We start from the raw sequence: 14,343 nt of genomic DNA on the forward strand, positions 1-14,343 counted from the left end.
AGCCTGATGGTCTCAAAGAGAATATCTCTTTCCACACTAACTCCAAAAGAAGCCTAGGGCTGTGTGTCCATGAGCAGCATGGAACAAGAGGAACAGATCTGGAGCAAGAAGGGATTCTGCTGAGGACATAGCACCCAGAATTTGTGCATTCTTGGGGCTTTTGTTCTAGGTTGGTCCTTTGGACTAAAGGCTCCTGAGGGTCAGGTGTGCTCCTAAAGTATACGTGTCTGTTTAGTGTCATCTGATAGGAATCTACATCCATTGCTCCACAATGTGCACAAAAGCACAGTAACTGGGATGGATGATCAGGAAATCAGCTTCAAAAGAACAGCAATACAAGTGCAAGCTGGCTCCACACTTTGCACCCAAGTTAAGTGTCAGCATTGGATGTGATGGAATCCAGGCTCTGGTTCCCACTGGGGTCAGCTCAGAGCTGCTCACTAATGTCACAAAGGAGAAAAAATAAAAAACAATGGAACAAATGTTCCTAAAATGCACAGGCCAGGGTCTGCAATCCTCATACTCACAATTCCTTCTAATAAAAGCATGTTTTGCTCATCACTGAGCAAGTGTCATTCTATATGAATATGTCTGTAGACACACACACAAATATATACAAAGGGATTGTGACAAAAAGGTGTATTGTAAAGACAATGATTTAATAGAAGGTCAGACTTTATATTAGTTGAATCAAATGAGAGCATCATCAACAAAAATGTGTGAGTCTGATTCTGTTGTTACACAAGCTTTATGACAGCAGTCACAGTATCTTCTACCATGACTTTACAGTCCATCAGTGAGTGAGTCAGGATGAATAAAATCAGAGTCAAGTTCAAGACAAGGATGTGACACATACTCATAGATCCTTCCAGTAAACCCCACAGGTTCCTTGGTTTTTGTTTTCCACTTTTAAAATGGCAAGATTAAAGCCAATAACATAAAAAGCAACATTAAGGGAAATGAGAGAGGAGAGGGGAGGGGAGGCATAATTTAGTGAAATTATTTATTTAGCACTGGAATGTTTCAGCAAACCCAAATTTAATTCCAATTATCATATTCTATTTCAAATTAAATACTTACCCCTGGAGTTAAGAATAAGTTGAGATTTTTGTGGAGGAGAACTTGATTCTGAGGATTTCCTCGGCAGAAATTCTGAAGGAAAGTGTGGGCTAGATTCATAACTTCATTCATCTTTTCATCACTCTGCAGGAAGTAAGGACAAACAAAATCAGCTGGTTATACCTAAACATACTTGTTAAAACCACACAACATCAATTCAGCCAGGAATAAAAAAATTCTCCCAAGCCTTTATAGGGCAGGAATTCTCCCTCTGGCAAAAGTAACTAAAGCAGTTTCCTTTGGAGTCCATTAGCAGCTGTGCCTTACTCTGAATCAAACCATAGGGAATCACAGGTAGGAGCATAAAATCAAAGTAGGATTTCTTCTTGTGGGGCTATAATTTCCTAGTTTTAAAAATTGCTAATGTACTTGATTTAAAAAAAAAAAGCAAAACAAACCAAAAATGTAGCTCTGCATTAGTTTTAAGCTTTGGCAAACATTTGGTTTTTCTATAACTACATCCAGAAACAGATGTATGTGTGCATGTGTTCATACACACACTCCCACACAAACATATCTGTAATTTCATCCCCATTTTATATTCCTCTCATGTAGTATCCTAAGTATGATTTGATGAACCACCTGTATGGACAAGCACTGTTTTACTGATGACAGCTGAACCAGTGTCTGTAATATAACATGCAGGAAAACACAGCCCATCAAAGGTTTTATCTCCTCTCAGTGACTGCTAGAAGATTTAGAAAGATGTGCTCTTTCAAAGCCTATCTAGTTCATTAATTTGTATGCTTAATTCCATCAAATCAGTACCAAATAACTATATCTTGTGGGAAACAAACAAACAAACAAACAAACAAACACGTGGAACTAGGTTAGAGATGTCCACCATAAAAACAAAGAAGTTATTTCAGATTTGATCTGTGAAAGCTTTTGGTCTGAGGGTTTGCCTACTTCAGGAATGGGTAGAGGAATGACAGCACTGTGACATCTATGTACCCAAGGCAGTAAATATAAAATGTTAAATAAAACTGTACAGGCAGCTGTATTTAAACTGAGTCCAAACTCACTATTCTGAAGGAAAAAATGACATCATCATTTCATGTTTCTACCACAGCTGACAATTCAGATTTTAAAAAATATTTCCATTGATTCTTGGGCCTGTCGAGGCCTTTCCCTTCCTTGAGTTTGTGTTCTCTATCACTAAAATTAGGAAAATAACCTTTTCATAAGGGATCTGCAGAAGGTCCAAGACCACCAAGTGGGCGCCCATATTTTTCAGTAAACGCTGCTGTTGATTCCGGCATTTTTTATTCTGAACACAAAGTTTGCTGAGTCGAATCAAAATCTATAAATTAAAAAACAACAAACCAAACAAATAAATAAGCATGTAACCAAGAAAAGAAATCAGTCATGTCACACAAAACCAAACAAGACAATTAATTTCAAAATAATTACTAAATCTACTAATCAAACAGGTATGTCAAGCAACTTTCTTGGCAGATATACTAACCTCTTTAACAATATTGTAGTTATTGCTTTTAATGCTGTCTATCTGGGGTTTTTTGGTCCCATCCTGTATTGGGCTCAAAATGTTTGATTCCTGTAATAAAGAACACATGACAAGTGGAAATTTATTGCAATTTCCTCAACAGGAATTAATTGTATTTAATAGCAGCAAGTGACAAAGTATTAGAGCAGAAAGATACGTTTGTTCTTTATCCAGTGAGTGACAAGATTTACATCCAAGTCCTTCCTCTGATTCAAATTTCCAATGTAATTTGAGGCAATTACTCTATGTCTTCATGCTTCTGATCATTCTGAAGGAGTATGTCCCTAAATCAGAGATTATATACACCAAAGAATTCAATACTTCAAGGAGATGTACCAAAAGTGTATTTCAGCAATGACCAGACATTCCAAGAATCTGTATTTACAGCTGGAAAGATTACAAAATCAGTGTATATGAACACTAAAAAGTCTCGAGAAAGACAACCTTTTCAGTTAAGCAGGTTGGAGTTCTTAACAGGAAGAAGCAGCATGTGGAAATTAGAGATGTTCCTCCCACAAAGGGGATGCTTCTGCCTGTATCTCTGGATGATGCAGGAAAAGATTTAAAAACAAATAGGAACCATATGTTAAAATGCACCATCAAGTCATGATGCTGTATGCTCTGGGCCCTGGCTCCTGGAAAGCCCCAGCTGGGTATGATAAATAAGAGAAATCAAGTCAGCAAGGAACTGCCAACACCCACGCACCTTTCCATGCATATCTCTCAATCAAAACATGGCAGAACATGTACACAGATACTGCCACTAAGAATACTGGCAGTGTTGGGGGTTTTTCTGTCAGCTGTGGTAAGTCTTTCTTAACAGGAAACAAAAATAAATTGAAATATTTGACTTCGGATGCTGACGCTATAAAGAAGAAGAAAAAAATCTAGCAGATCTTGAGACTGACTCACAGTATGACCACAAGGATGTAAACCACTATAACAGCATTTAAAAAAAAAAGGAAGAAACAGGTGCACTTCTGAGTTTCATTGTGTTCTCAAACTTCCTACTGTTTTAGAAAAGAGAAATACACTAAAACAAATATATGCATGCCAAGCTGAATGTTTATATGTCCTGAAACCTCTCTCTGAACTTTCTTAGCTGATGGTGAAGTTCAGGAGTTCTATAAATCCCATCTGGTGCTAATTTCCAGTGAGGTAAGAACAGCTGCACCACTTGGCCATGGGAGCTGTTTATAAGAGTGTCAGCACTGCTGTTCAGTGCTGATCTATGTAACAACAGCAGATTTTATTTAGTTAGGTTTGTTAGTATGCAGGCTGCCATCTCTCTAGCTGTTTGAATCAATACTTTGGGAGATGTTTCAGGCTTTTTGCTATAATTAACCACCCTCCTCCATTCTGGGATTGTGGGTTAACCAAGATTAATTTACCTGTTAGTTTATCAGCATTCTTCCTTCATCAAAGTAGTTTTATAATCCATGTGAACTGTATGTCTTATCTGGAAGTACTGATCAGCATTAAACTGCTGAATCTATCCTTTCTCCTTACAAAATAAACAATTGTTTATTGAACCCATAAGAATATGCCAGGGATGCAGTTACCAAGAGATAATCACATCACTGGGATACCAAAGACACTCAGTTGCAGATCTGGCCTCATTATGCCCCATGATAGACATTCCCTGTCACACTTTTCCACAGGGGACAGGCAGGCATAGAGATCTCAGGGAGAAAGGTTCTCACCTGAGTACCCCACCTTAAGGAAATTGTATTTACTGGAAGAGACTACTCCCTCTACCCATAAAATTCCTGGAATAACACTGCATCAGTAGATCCTTTCCTGCTAGCTTCCAGTGGAGACTCAGATTTCAGCATTCAGTCTGAGCAGGCTCCCTCATCCCAGCAGGACAGCAGTGCAAGGCACATGTCAGTGTCCCCATGGCACAGCCCTGCCCTCCACAGGCTCTACCAGGGGAATGAGGGACACACACAGAATTCTCAGTTCACAACCTCAACCTTTATGTGATGTTTGTTCAGACATTCCCAGAACCAGAGCAAGGTGTCACAGACCAGAAAAGAAGGGAAGTAAGGGAACACCAGGTGCTTACAGGTGCTGAGTTTAGACCACTTGAAGCCTCACTGAACTTTCTCAGCAGATGGAAAAGATGAGGAACTCCATAATGCCACTGCACTCTTTTCCAGCTTCACCGTAAAGTCCTTTCACTGAGCCTGTTTCTTTTCCTCAGAGCTGCATTTCTGGTGCTGCACCACCAAACATCCTCCAGGGACAAGACAGTAAAAATCACACTTTCCATGGTCTGTGGTATCTACACAGACCCAGAACACCCTTCCTAGAGAGAACCAAGTGAACAGGCTTTATCTGATTTCCCCTTCTCAAGCAGGGCTCTTATGTGAGCTCAATTTCAGCATTTCTTCCTAACCCTACTGGTGTCTCATTTATGTCTGGCATAACTACAAGTACTCTTTCCAGCTCTGATCTCCAGTCCCTACCCAGAGAGTCCTGCATGGATGTAAGATTTGCCATTTTTCATGTGGAGAACTCTGGATACTTTTATAAGAGCAAGGCCTTTTTTCTACAAATCCTATTTCTGGAGTCATATGACTTTAAAACATAAGAAAAAAAGGCTCACAGGTTATAACAGTAAGGTGAAAAGCAATTACCTAGGAAGACTCAGGCAAAAAAAAAAGTTTTGGTGTTTTTACTGTTATGTACACCTTTCAACAGGCTTCATGTGACAACAGAAACTTGGGTTTAACAGAAGAGTTCTCTGGAATGTGATTTAAATCCTTGTGCACACTTTAATGTTGCTTGGGAAAAATTCAACACAGGCAAATGAGGCATATTCCCTAAAGACCCAGAGGCTCATCCAGCTCTGAATACCCAGTGTCCATTCCAAGGAAGCATGGATCTCATGGGATTTTAGTCTGCTTAAAGCTAACCACCTGCTTCACACATTGCAGATTATGCCCAACATCACACCTCCAACACCTGATTTAAGACCTCAAAGAGAGTACTGGCTACCTGATGTTACTATTTGCCAGGTAAAAACACCTCTTCACTGTTAAAGAAGAATTTAGCAGGGGGAAAAGAAAGATGGACAAGATTCTGAGCTATTGTAACCTGGCACAGCTCTCAGGGAATTACCAGCAGATGATCTAACCAGCAGATTACATATTACTGCTCTGATACAATAATCTCTCTGATCTGCCAGAGATAATATTGTGCATCTACTGAAGCACTGATAATCCATACAGGTGCCTCATGGGAAAAAAACATTCAAAAAATCCCATTGAGAGGTGCCTCTGTTTCAAACACATTGTTTTGCCCCCTTTTCCTGGAGTTTCCTTGCTAATCAAGTCTACCCATAGGAATAAATTTCAATTTAAAAATGTAGTATAGCTAAAAAACTTTGTAATCCTGACACAATTCTATTTTCTGTTTCCCCATCACCTTTTCAATTCATTAAATACATAAAGGAACATTTCCTTTCCTAGTTGAGCTGTGCTTGAGGAAAGAAAGAAGGAAATACCACATAAGCTTCAACTCCAGATTCCTCCCTAATTTTGACCCCACTAAAGATGTGGCATCAGAACATCAGCTAAGATACATCAGAGAAAGGGTAGGACCTACACTGTTGCAAGAATTTGGGATTCTTCCTTGAAGTGTTGGATTTGCCCCTGCATAAAGCCACCAAAAATCTGCTTCCCCATCTAAAAGGCCACGTGTGTGTCACAGATGTTTGCAAACATCTTCTCTCTTCTCCATGGCTCCAGCTTTTTTTCCTAATGTGGTCTCCACAATGCTGTATAACCTCTACTTGGCTTTCTACTTCCCTGGGAGCTTCCTCACCCATCTTTCTTGGCACCAGGAAAGAGAACAAGGAAAATGCTGTGTCAGAAATCACAGCTCTTCATCTCTCCCCACCTCCTCTGATGAAAAGGGAAAAGTGGGAATAAATATTGCTGGAAAAGCCTGCTCTATCTACTCTTATGGCACAAACCTCCATCACAGCAACACTTTGTGTTTTCTTAAAAGCTCATGCTGGAGATAAATGATTAAATGGCAACCTCAGTTTGCACTGAAAAGCAAAATTTAAAAAATATCAACAATGAAATCTTTTAGAAAAGAGGTCTTCACAGTCTTAGATTCAAGTTCTACATCCAATCAGAGTATATCCTGAGAAAATGATATGACAAGGGCCAAAGAAACTAAAACATTAGGTCACCTACAACATCTCAACATTCTTAGGTCAGTCTTGTGTGGTGAAGAGTGGAATTACTCGTGATGTTTGCAAACATGGGTTTGACTGTGCACCTCTCCCTTGGTTGCAGGACACTGTCTACTCCTCTTTTCTTCCAGCAAGTCAATCCAACTGCCAGCACACAATTCCCAGATTATTGTCAGGGTGCTGCTGCACACTGTGGCATGCACCCAGAAAGGAAGGCAGCTCTGTGACCTAAGAATGCAATATTCTTTCCTGATGAAAGCATTGATATCAGGAGAGAACATTGATATCAATACATTGATAAAAGAAGTGTTATTTCCTTTTCTGTCAGTTCCTAAAGCTCAGCCAGAATACTTCACATTCTCACTTTGCCACTTTGCTTAACCAGACCATGATTTTGCAGTTGTTCATGAAACTACCTATCAGTATTGAAACAATTCTGACAGCAAAGGTTTTAAACCCACCTCCATTGGCTCTTCTCCCCCCTTGGTTTGACTGTCGCCCACCTCTCCACTCTCATAATTGCTGCTCTTCTCAACCCACAATTCAGATTTTTCTACAGTCAGACGGAGCTGGTCAAGATCAGCCTTGATTTGTTTGTAGTTATCCACATCTTGATTGGACACCAGCAACTGAACCTGGAAATGGAGAAAATTGTGAAGCTCTTACAGCAGTAGCACCAGCATTAATGGCTGGGTAATTTGCTTGACAGTTCCCATTCTAAGCCTCTTTCCAGGTGCCTTGTGCAACCTTCCCTGTGCAATTCAAACATGGCACATGCAGGCTTTTAGCCCCCATTTATCAAAAACCTTTAGCAGAGCTTGAAGCTGTAGTTGTCCAAAACAGGATAGTTAAAACATTCACAACATCCTCTCACCTTCTTGAATGCACTGCAAAACATTTTCAGTACAGGCAGATTTACAGGCTCTTGGGTTCTGCGCAGAGTGAGCTCTGATGCACTGATCATGATCCTCATGGCATTATAAAATACAGTTACACACTATTAAAGCAATAGTTAGAAATACCTACTGTATTTTAGGACTGTACTTCAGAAGGAAAAAAAAAAAAGGATGGTATGACAAGGGATCTGGGCATCCAAAGAAAAGTCAGAATGGCCAGCTATTTTAATGATCTCCTACACCACCATAATCAAATATTGAAAAATAACAGACTTTCACACTGTTAGGCCAGCTTAGAAAAACTTCTCTGAATATAGCTGACAAACTGACTTTCAGGTTCATGGAATTTCTCACCATCTGAGTGGTTGCCACTTATTAAGATTAATGTCATTTTTCCTTTTCCTGTACTGCTCAAATTATCTGGGTTTTTCATTGTTATGTGTAGTTTTTGATTTAGCATGACCTACACATTTTCTTTCTTTGTAATGCTTTCTGTTCTTCCAAGATTATTAATGAAGATAATATGCCAAAAAACTATCAGCAATTTTTACAGTAAATTAATAAACACACTTAAGAAATCATACTCATGTAAAAGATTAGGGTCACTGACAACACTGATGTTGTTTATAAAATCACATTACATCCAGGCAAATATTCACTATTTTGTAATATAAAGTTTTTGTCATAATAATCTCTCTTGGCTTGGCAAAACCTTGCTATTTTACAGAATTTATGAAAGCTGCTCAATTGCAGGCATTCTTATTCCACGTGCTCTACAGTCTTTTTTGTTTATTTCTCCATTAGCCTTTTCCATCCTTCACAAAAACACATTAAGCAACTCAGTCCTTGCTTACCTGGGAATAACAGCTATTTATGCAACTAACCAGCACAGCCTAGCTTTAAATACCTGGTGGGAGGCCATTATGCTGCACAACAAAAACATTAAACAAAAGCTTTTCAGGTCTTTATCATTCATCTGTTTGCACAGGAGAGGAACCTCCCTACCTTACATAACCATGAGACAACACGCTACCCAGCTCCTGCAATAAGCATCAGATGTTCTTATCAACATATGTTATAAAGGGTTATGTAACAGAGGCATCTCTGTCCTGCAGCCCCATGACATCAGATCTCCCTGTCCTAATCCACGGACACATGGAGCCTGCACATGCACTGCTACCAGAGGGACAGAATAAAAGCTGAAAACAGGCTTGGCTCTGTCCCTGCCTTCCTGCTACTTGGGCATGGCTGTATCAGGCAGGGGAGCCCCGTGCAGAGACACCTGAATTGGAATTAGAAGCACCAGGTGAATAACAAGATAACAATGCCCAGCCTAAGTGGCCCTTAAGACAAAGCAGTCTCACTGCTGACATGGGGACACTGCCTGCCAAACATGAGGCACTGGCTCTGCCCCTGAGGGATCCCTGTGAGAGGCTCACCACAGACCTACACTCTCCCTAATGGATGCAGTGCCAGAAATAACCATTTCTGGGGGGCACAGAACTATAACATATACCAGCACAAATGGCCAAAGAAGTCTGCTGATACTTGACCTCTGAGGAAATAACACTGTCATGCAACAAACAGCAATTTAAGTAGCAGAACAGCCTTTGGGAAGGCTCCCTGCATTCAGTTTCCTGGGATAACACTCAGCCCACCCATACCTGTTTGAATGCCTGCAGAACTTCTGCTCTCTGGCTGAAGTGCTTGAAGAGCAGGTGCAGAGCCCCTGAGAGCAACGGGGGGTAGTCGTGCATGATCAGGTGAATGAGGACCCGTAAAAAAGTTCTGCCCCCCTCATCATCAAGCTGAACTGCATTCTTCTCCTTTCTGCAACAGAAATGGGGAGAAAGGATCAAATAAAGTAAAGTAAATGCGAAAAAATAAAAGCTCTTGAGATAAATATGCCTCTATACACAATCTTCACTCGACAGAGCTCTTAAAATCAAATTAAATATGCTGCAGGAAGGAAATTACAAATATGAGTTTAACATATTTTACAAGGACTTCTCTCCTACAGTTATTGCAGCAATCTTATAGCACAATGGACACCATGGAGCAGAAGTAAGTATCTATGAAATGTGTCAAACATTGTGATTAAAATCTATATTGTAAAAGCATTCATTTATGTCATGGATAAGTTGAGCCAGGTTCATTATCAGCCCAAATTAAATGAAACAAACTGCACTTCCTCAGACATTAATTTGACCCTTTCCTTTTCACTCCTTCCCTTTTCAGCTGCTATTAAAATTTCATTTAAGAAAAAATAAGATCAAAAATAGCAAGAATTGCCAAAAGCATCATATTTCTGGAATCATATTCATAATGTGGAACGGCAGAAAGCAGATTTACACTTAACATATCAAAGCAGAAATAATGTTTCCAAGAAACCATTCGGTCTCTCTGTTCATTTTAAAGATGCAGATGCCAAGGGCTGTGTGTTGTTTTACATTATGGGTGTTCAGGAGAGGCCTGGAGGCATTGCTTGTGCTGGTAAAGATTGAGAATGCATAAGGGACTGAGAGAGGAAAGATCACAGTGCCCACATTGCAGATCCTTCTCCTTAGCTCCAAGAAAACCTTTAAAGTCTACGGCCTTGTCTAAATGGAATTAATTTTTACTGGTATAATTATAATTATAATTATATCCATAAAATTAAACCAATATAGTGATAATGGTAATAACTCTCCAGTGTGACTGTTTTTCATGGATTACTTCTTTCTGTTCAAAACGCTGCAAGCATAAATTGTGATCTACAGGCCTCTGGTGGACCTCTGGATCATGGCAAGTGGTCCACTCCTGATCTGAGGAGGCACAGGAGAGATTACTGCTGGCACAATGTCCCCAAGGACTTTGAACACTAAGTGCAATGAGAACAGGTCATGCAATCTAGGAGAATTCCTGAGGGCCAACAGCAAGCTGCTGATCCAGGAAATTTGGGATTGTAGCCATAAGCCACACCAGAAAAAGAGTGGCTTTCCAGCACCCATGTGAGGCATTATAAGATAAATAAAAAATTAGTGTGGTTCAGCCCAATACACCTGTACACCATTCCCCAGCTGCCTTTGGGAACACAACAAAAACTTTCTACCAACTCTCTTACAACTAAGAGGGTGCTCATAGGCAATCCCACAGCCATCCAGGCCAGCTGGGCTGTTTGCTTGATTGAAATCCAGGTCTTTCCTGGCACATTTCTGTTCAAGTATGGCTTATGCAATTAACAAGCAGGCAAGGGAAGAGAAAGCACAGAATACACAGAGATTGGCCATGAGAAATACTGACATGAACAAAAAGATATATAAATATATATAGAGGTAAAACTTCAGAATATACCTGCCAGCAAACATGGTTTCAGCCTGAGCTGCAATTTCATCTATGTCAGGAACAATTGCTGGGGAAAAATCAGAAGAAAAAATTGAAGAAAAAAAAAAAGAAAGAAAAGGAAAAAATAAAGAAAGCCAGTGATCATCATTTAATCTGCACAGCAAAATGGAATTCTGTTCCTCTTTAAAGCAGATGGTATCAAGTAAAGGTCTAACTAGTCATTCCCCAACTACGCCAAATTTGCTTTCTGCAAGACTAGCAGAGAACAAACAAGGGTATGGGGCAGAGGTAAATTGTGTATTACTGTTCCTGAGGAAGAGGAATTGTTGTGATGAACCAAAGCCACAGGGTGCTAGGAACTGTACTAGTCACCAACAGTGACCCACAAATGATGCAGACAGTCAAACTTCTACATTTTTTCTTATATTTTCTTCTTTTTCCTTGAGCCAACCCCAGCAAAGCATATATATGAATTTAAAATATTTACCATAAACCTAGTCATTTGCCACACCATCATTTTGCTTTAGAATGGCTTTAATATAACTTATTACTTAAGACTTCAGCACCCCGGTATTATACATATGCCACCTCCAACTGGAGCAATTCTTCCCTGCCTTGCAGGTATTCACACAAACCTTCTGAGCACTTGTGTGTGCATGGGAAGGCTCCCTGGAAAGCCAAATGATTCCTGTACCATGTTCACCTCACTTAAACCTGTCCTCATCCATCCCCAAACACTATCCACTTACCACCATGCAGTGTTTTGGGAAGAGCAGAGATAAAAGAACAAAATACCATAGTGGGGAAAAAGGAATCACTTTTTTGTTAGAGGAGAAGAACAGGCCAGTAAAAAAAAATTGTGGAATTCCTTAAAATTTTTAATTTTTCACAACTTTTCAAGCTGCAGTAGCCTGTGTCTTTCTGCTGCAGTTGAGCTCAGTGTTTGCAGTTGCCCACCCAGAATTACTTTGCTTTGAAAGAAAATAGCAAGGTCTACCTGAGGCAGTCCCTGGTGTGTCAGGTGGGGATGACGTAGAGCAGTCAACATTCTCAGTGTTTTCCCCAAACTCTCTCTTATAGATAGACAGCATGTAGGATATTCTGTAGTCCAGTCTAACACTGAGAATAAACTACAAGAAAAAACAAAAAAAGTGAAGCAAATTAATTTAGGTTTACTATGAAAAACCAATCCAATACATTCACCAGTTTTCTGTGATTCCTTTCTTTCCCCTGCCCATCCTGAGACATGTTGAACTCTGCCCTATGGATTGCCTGAGCACCACTGGGTGTGTACAGGGGCTCCAACACGCTGCCTTGTCCTCACTGCCTGCGAGCCAGGTCAGAACCTCCAAACCCACACTGACATCAACTATTTCATATTTCAGCTGGACTTCCAATGCCTACAGACTGGAACAGAGAGCAAGAATAACAGGCTCAAGGCTCACCCTCTCAGATACCTGAAAAATTCCTTTTTATTCCTCAGCTGTGAAACTGGAAATTCATACAGGAAAAATCCTAATTCAGACCTGGAAGTGGTGTTTTTATATTGGAATAGTGAGGAAAATAACCAGGCTGGAAGCATTAGTATCAAATTAAGGGCTGACACTTATACACCTGGATGCTTCTTACCCATAGGAAATGCAAGAATGTAATCAAACACCTTTAAGATTATTTAACATATTTTACAATCAGTGGGGATGAAAGACATATGCTGAGTTTCCAAGGCTGAAGTGACAGGTGATTTGAAAGGTGAGTTAGCAAATGGTGGCAAACTGATTCTTTGATCTACAGCTAAAGCAAATATTCTTCCCAGAGCCACTGTAATAGGATTTCTCTATTTTGGTTCCATTATTAAGTTGCCCCAGAATTGTACAGGCAAGATTTTTAAAAATAAAAATTTCCCAAGTCCATGCATAGTCAACTAAGTCTATCAGACCATCTGCTTAATTCTGGCTGAGGGCAGAATAGAAATCATAAGTTAAACAGTCTTTACTTAAAGCAACAGGAAGATATGTTGAGAATTAAATTACTATAAACTGAAATATTTCTGAGAATAGAATAGCTTTAATCACCATTGTACTTGCTTTGCATGTTAGTACAATAAATCTAAAATATTCTTACTTGGCATTGAGGCTAATAACACAGTAATGAAAGGTAACATGATTGAAATTAATCCATCCTCATGGCATTTTAAATGAAACTGGATTATTTTGTATTTCTTGTGGGCTAGGATCATATATATGCACATTTACTGGGATTCACCCAGCATATCACAACTCACTTATCTGAAGTAATTTGACTATGTGACCAATCCTTTACTACCAAACCACAGATTAAGTAAGAAATTAGGATTAAGTACTCTTCAATCCTGAGTGGTCTTGCAATGAATGTGCTGTGAAAAAGGAAAGGATGAGACAACATGTGATTTCCTCAGGGAATGCACAGGACAAGGTCCTGGAATCATTCACCTAGGCATCAACCAGTAAAGCAGGACAGCATGGAGAGAAACTCAGTCATACAAACAAGGAAAATGGAAAGCAATACACATGATTTGTGTTATTTAGGTCATATAATTTTGTAACACTCTGTCTTTCACTGTAAGTTTTAAAGTAAAGGAGGCCTAGAATCAAAGAATGCAGTATTGAGTATATTCTAACAATTGATAGCCTTTCAGATGACAAGTAATTAGAGTAATCTAAATAATTTATGAGCAGTCAGAAAAAATGGAATCCTTCAAAAGTGACATTGGTACCAACAAATCCAGAGAATTTATAGAAAACACTGAAACATTCCTTCAGGGCCCAAGCACTGCAGAAAGCAGGATTCAGTATACAGAGCAAGCGTGTGCCACTTTACTTATTAACAGCACCAAGTGAAAACTGCATCTCAGAAGGCAGGCTGGTGTCACCCAGATTGTCACATCAGCTGGGAGAAAATCACAGCAGCCCACAGACTGTTCTCAGCCCAACAGGAGAAATCTGAAATGCATTAATTGTACCAAAAGTGTGCAGCCTCCCCCAGCTTCAGCAGGGCCAGGGCCAATTCTGCCCTTTATCCAACTACTGCAACAGAGGGGTCAAATGCTTAAATCAAGCAACCACCCCAGTGTTAAGTGTGTGAAAGAAACTGGAAACAGACACACTGCGTTCAGGAAACATTAGTGAGGCAGATTAGAGGACAAGTTGTCTTTGCACAGTTACAGTGAGAAAGTTTCTGCAGCATCCTGTTCCTTCAAAAGTGAAGCTGGTACAACAGGGTGAGGACCACAACTCTGCACTTGTTCACAC

General features: G+C 39.8%; 1 protein-coding gene across 1 annotated transcript in view; it reads right to left on the reverse strand.

The window, feature by feature from the left end:
• ITPR2 (inositol 1,4,5-trisphosphate receptor type 2) overlaps positions 1-14,343 on the reverse strand; it is a 243,878-nt gene that overhangs the window by 137,414 nt on the left and 92,121 nt on the right. Inside the window, exons 23-29 of the mRNA XM_054281843.1 lie at positions 12,054-12,186; positions 11,066-11,123; positions 9,397-9,562; positions 7,298-7,471; positions 2,588-2,677; positions 2,297-2,422; positions 1,081-1,203 (exon numbers count right to left, since the gene is read on the reverse strand). Of these exons, the coding sequence (XP_054137818.1) occupies positions 1,081-1,203; positions 2,297-2,422; positions 2,588-2,677; positions 7,298-7,471; positions 9,397-9,562; positions 11,066-11,123; positions 12,054-12,186 (870 nt within the window). The remainder of the gene's footprint in view (positions 1-1,080; positions 1,204-2,296; positions 2,423-2,587; positions 2,678-7,297; positions 7,472-9,396; positions 9,563-11,065; positions 11,124-12,053; positions 12,187-14,343) is intronic.

Source organism: Melozone crissalis, unplaced genomic scaffold, assembly GCF_028551555.1.
Source record: "Melozone crissalis strain CALT ecotype California unplaced genomic scaffold, PUWL_Pcris_2 ptg000033l_1, whole genome shotgun sequence".
NCBI lineage: Eukaryota > Metazoa > Chordata > Aves > Passeriformes > Passerellidae > Melozone > Melozone crissalis.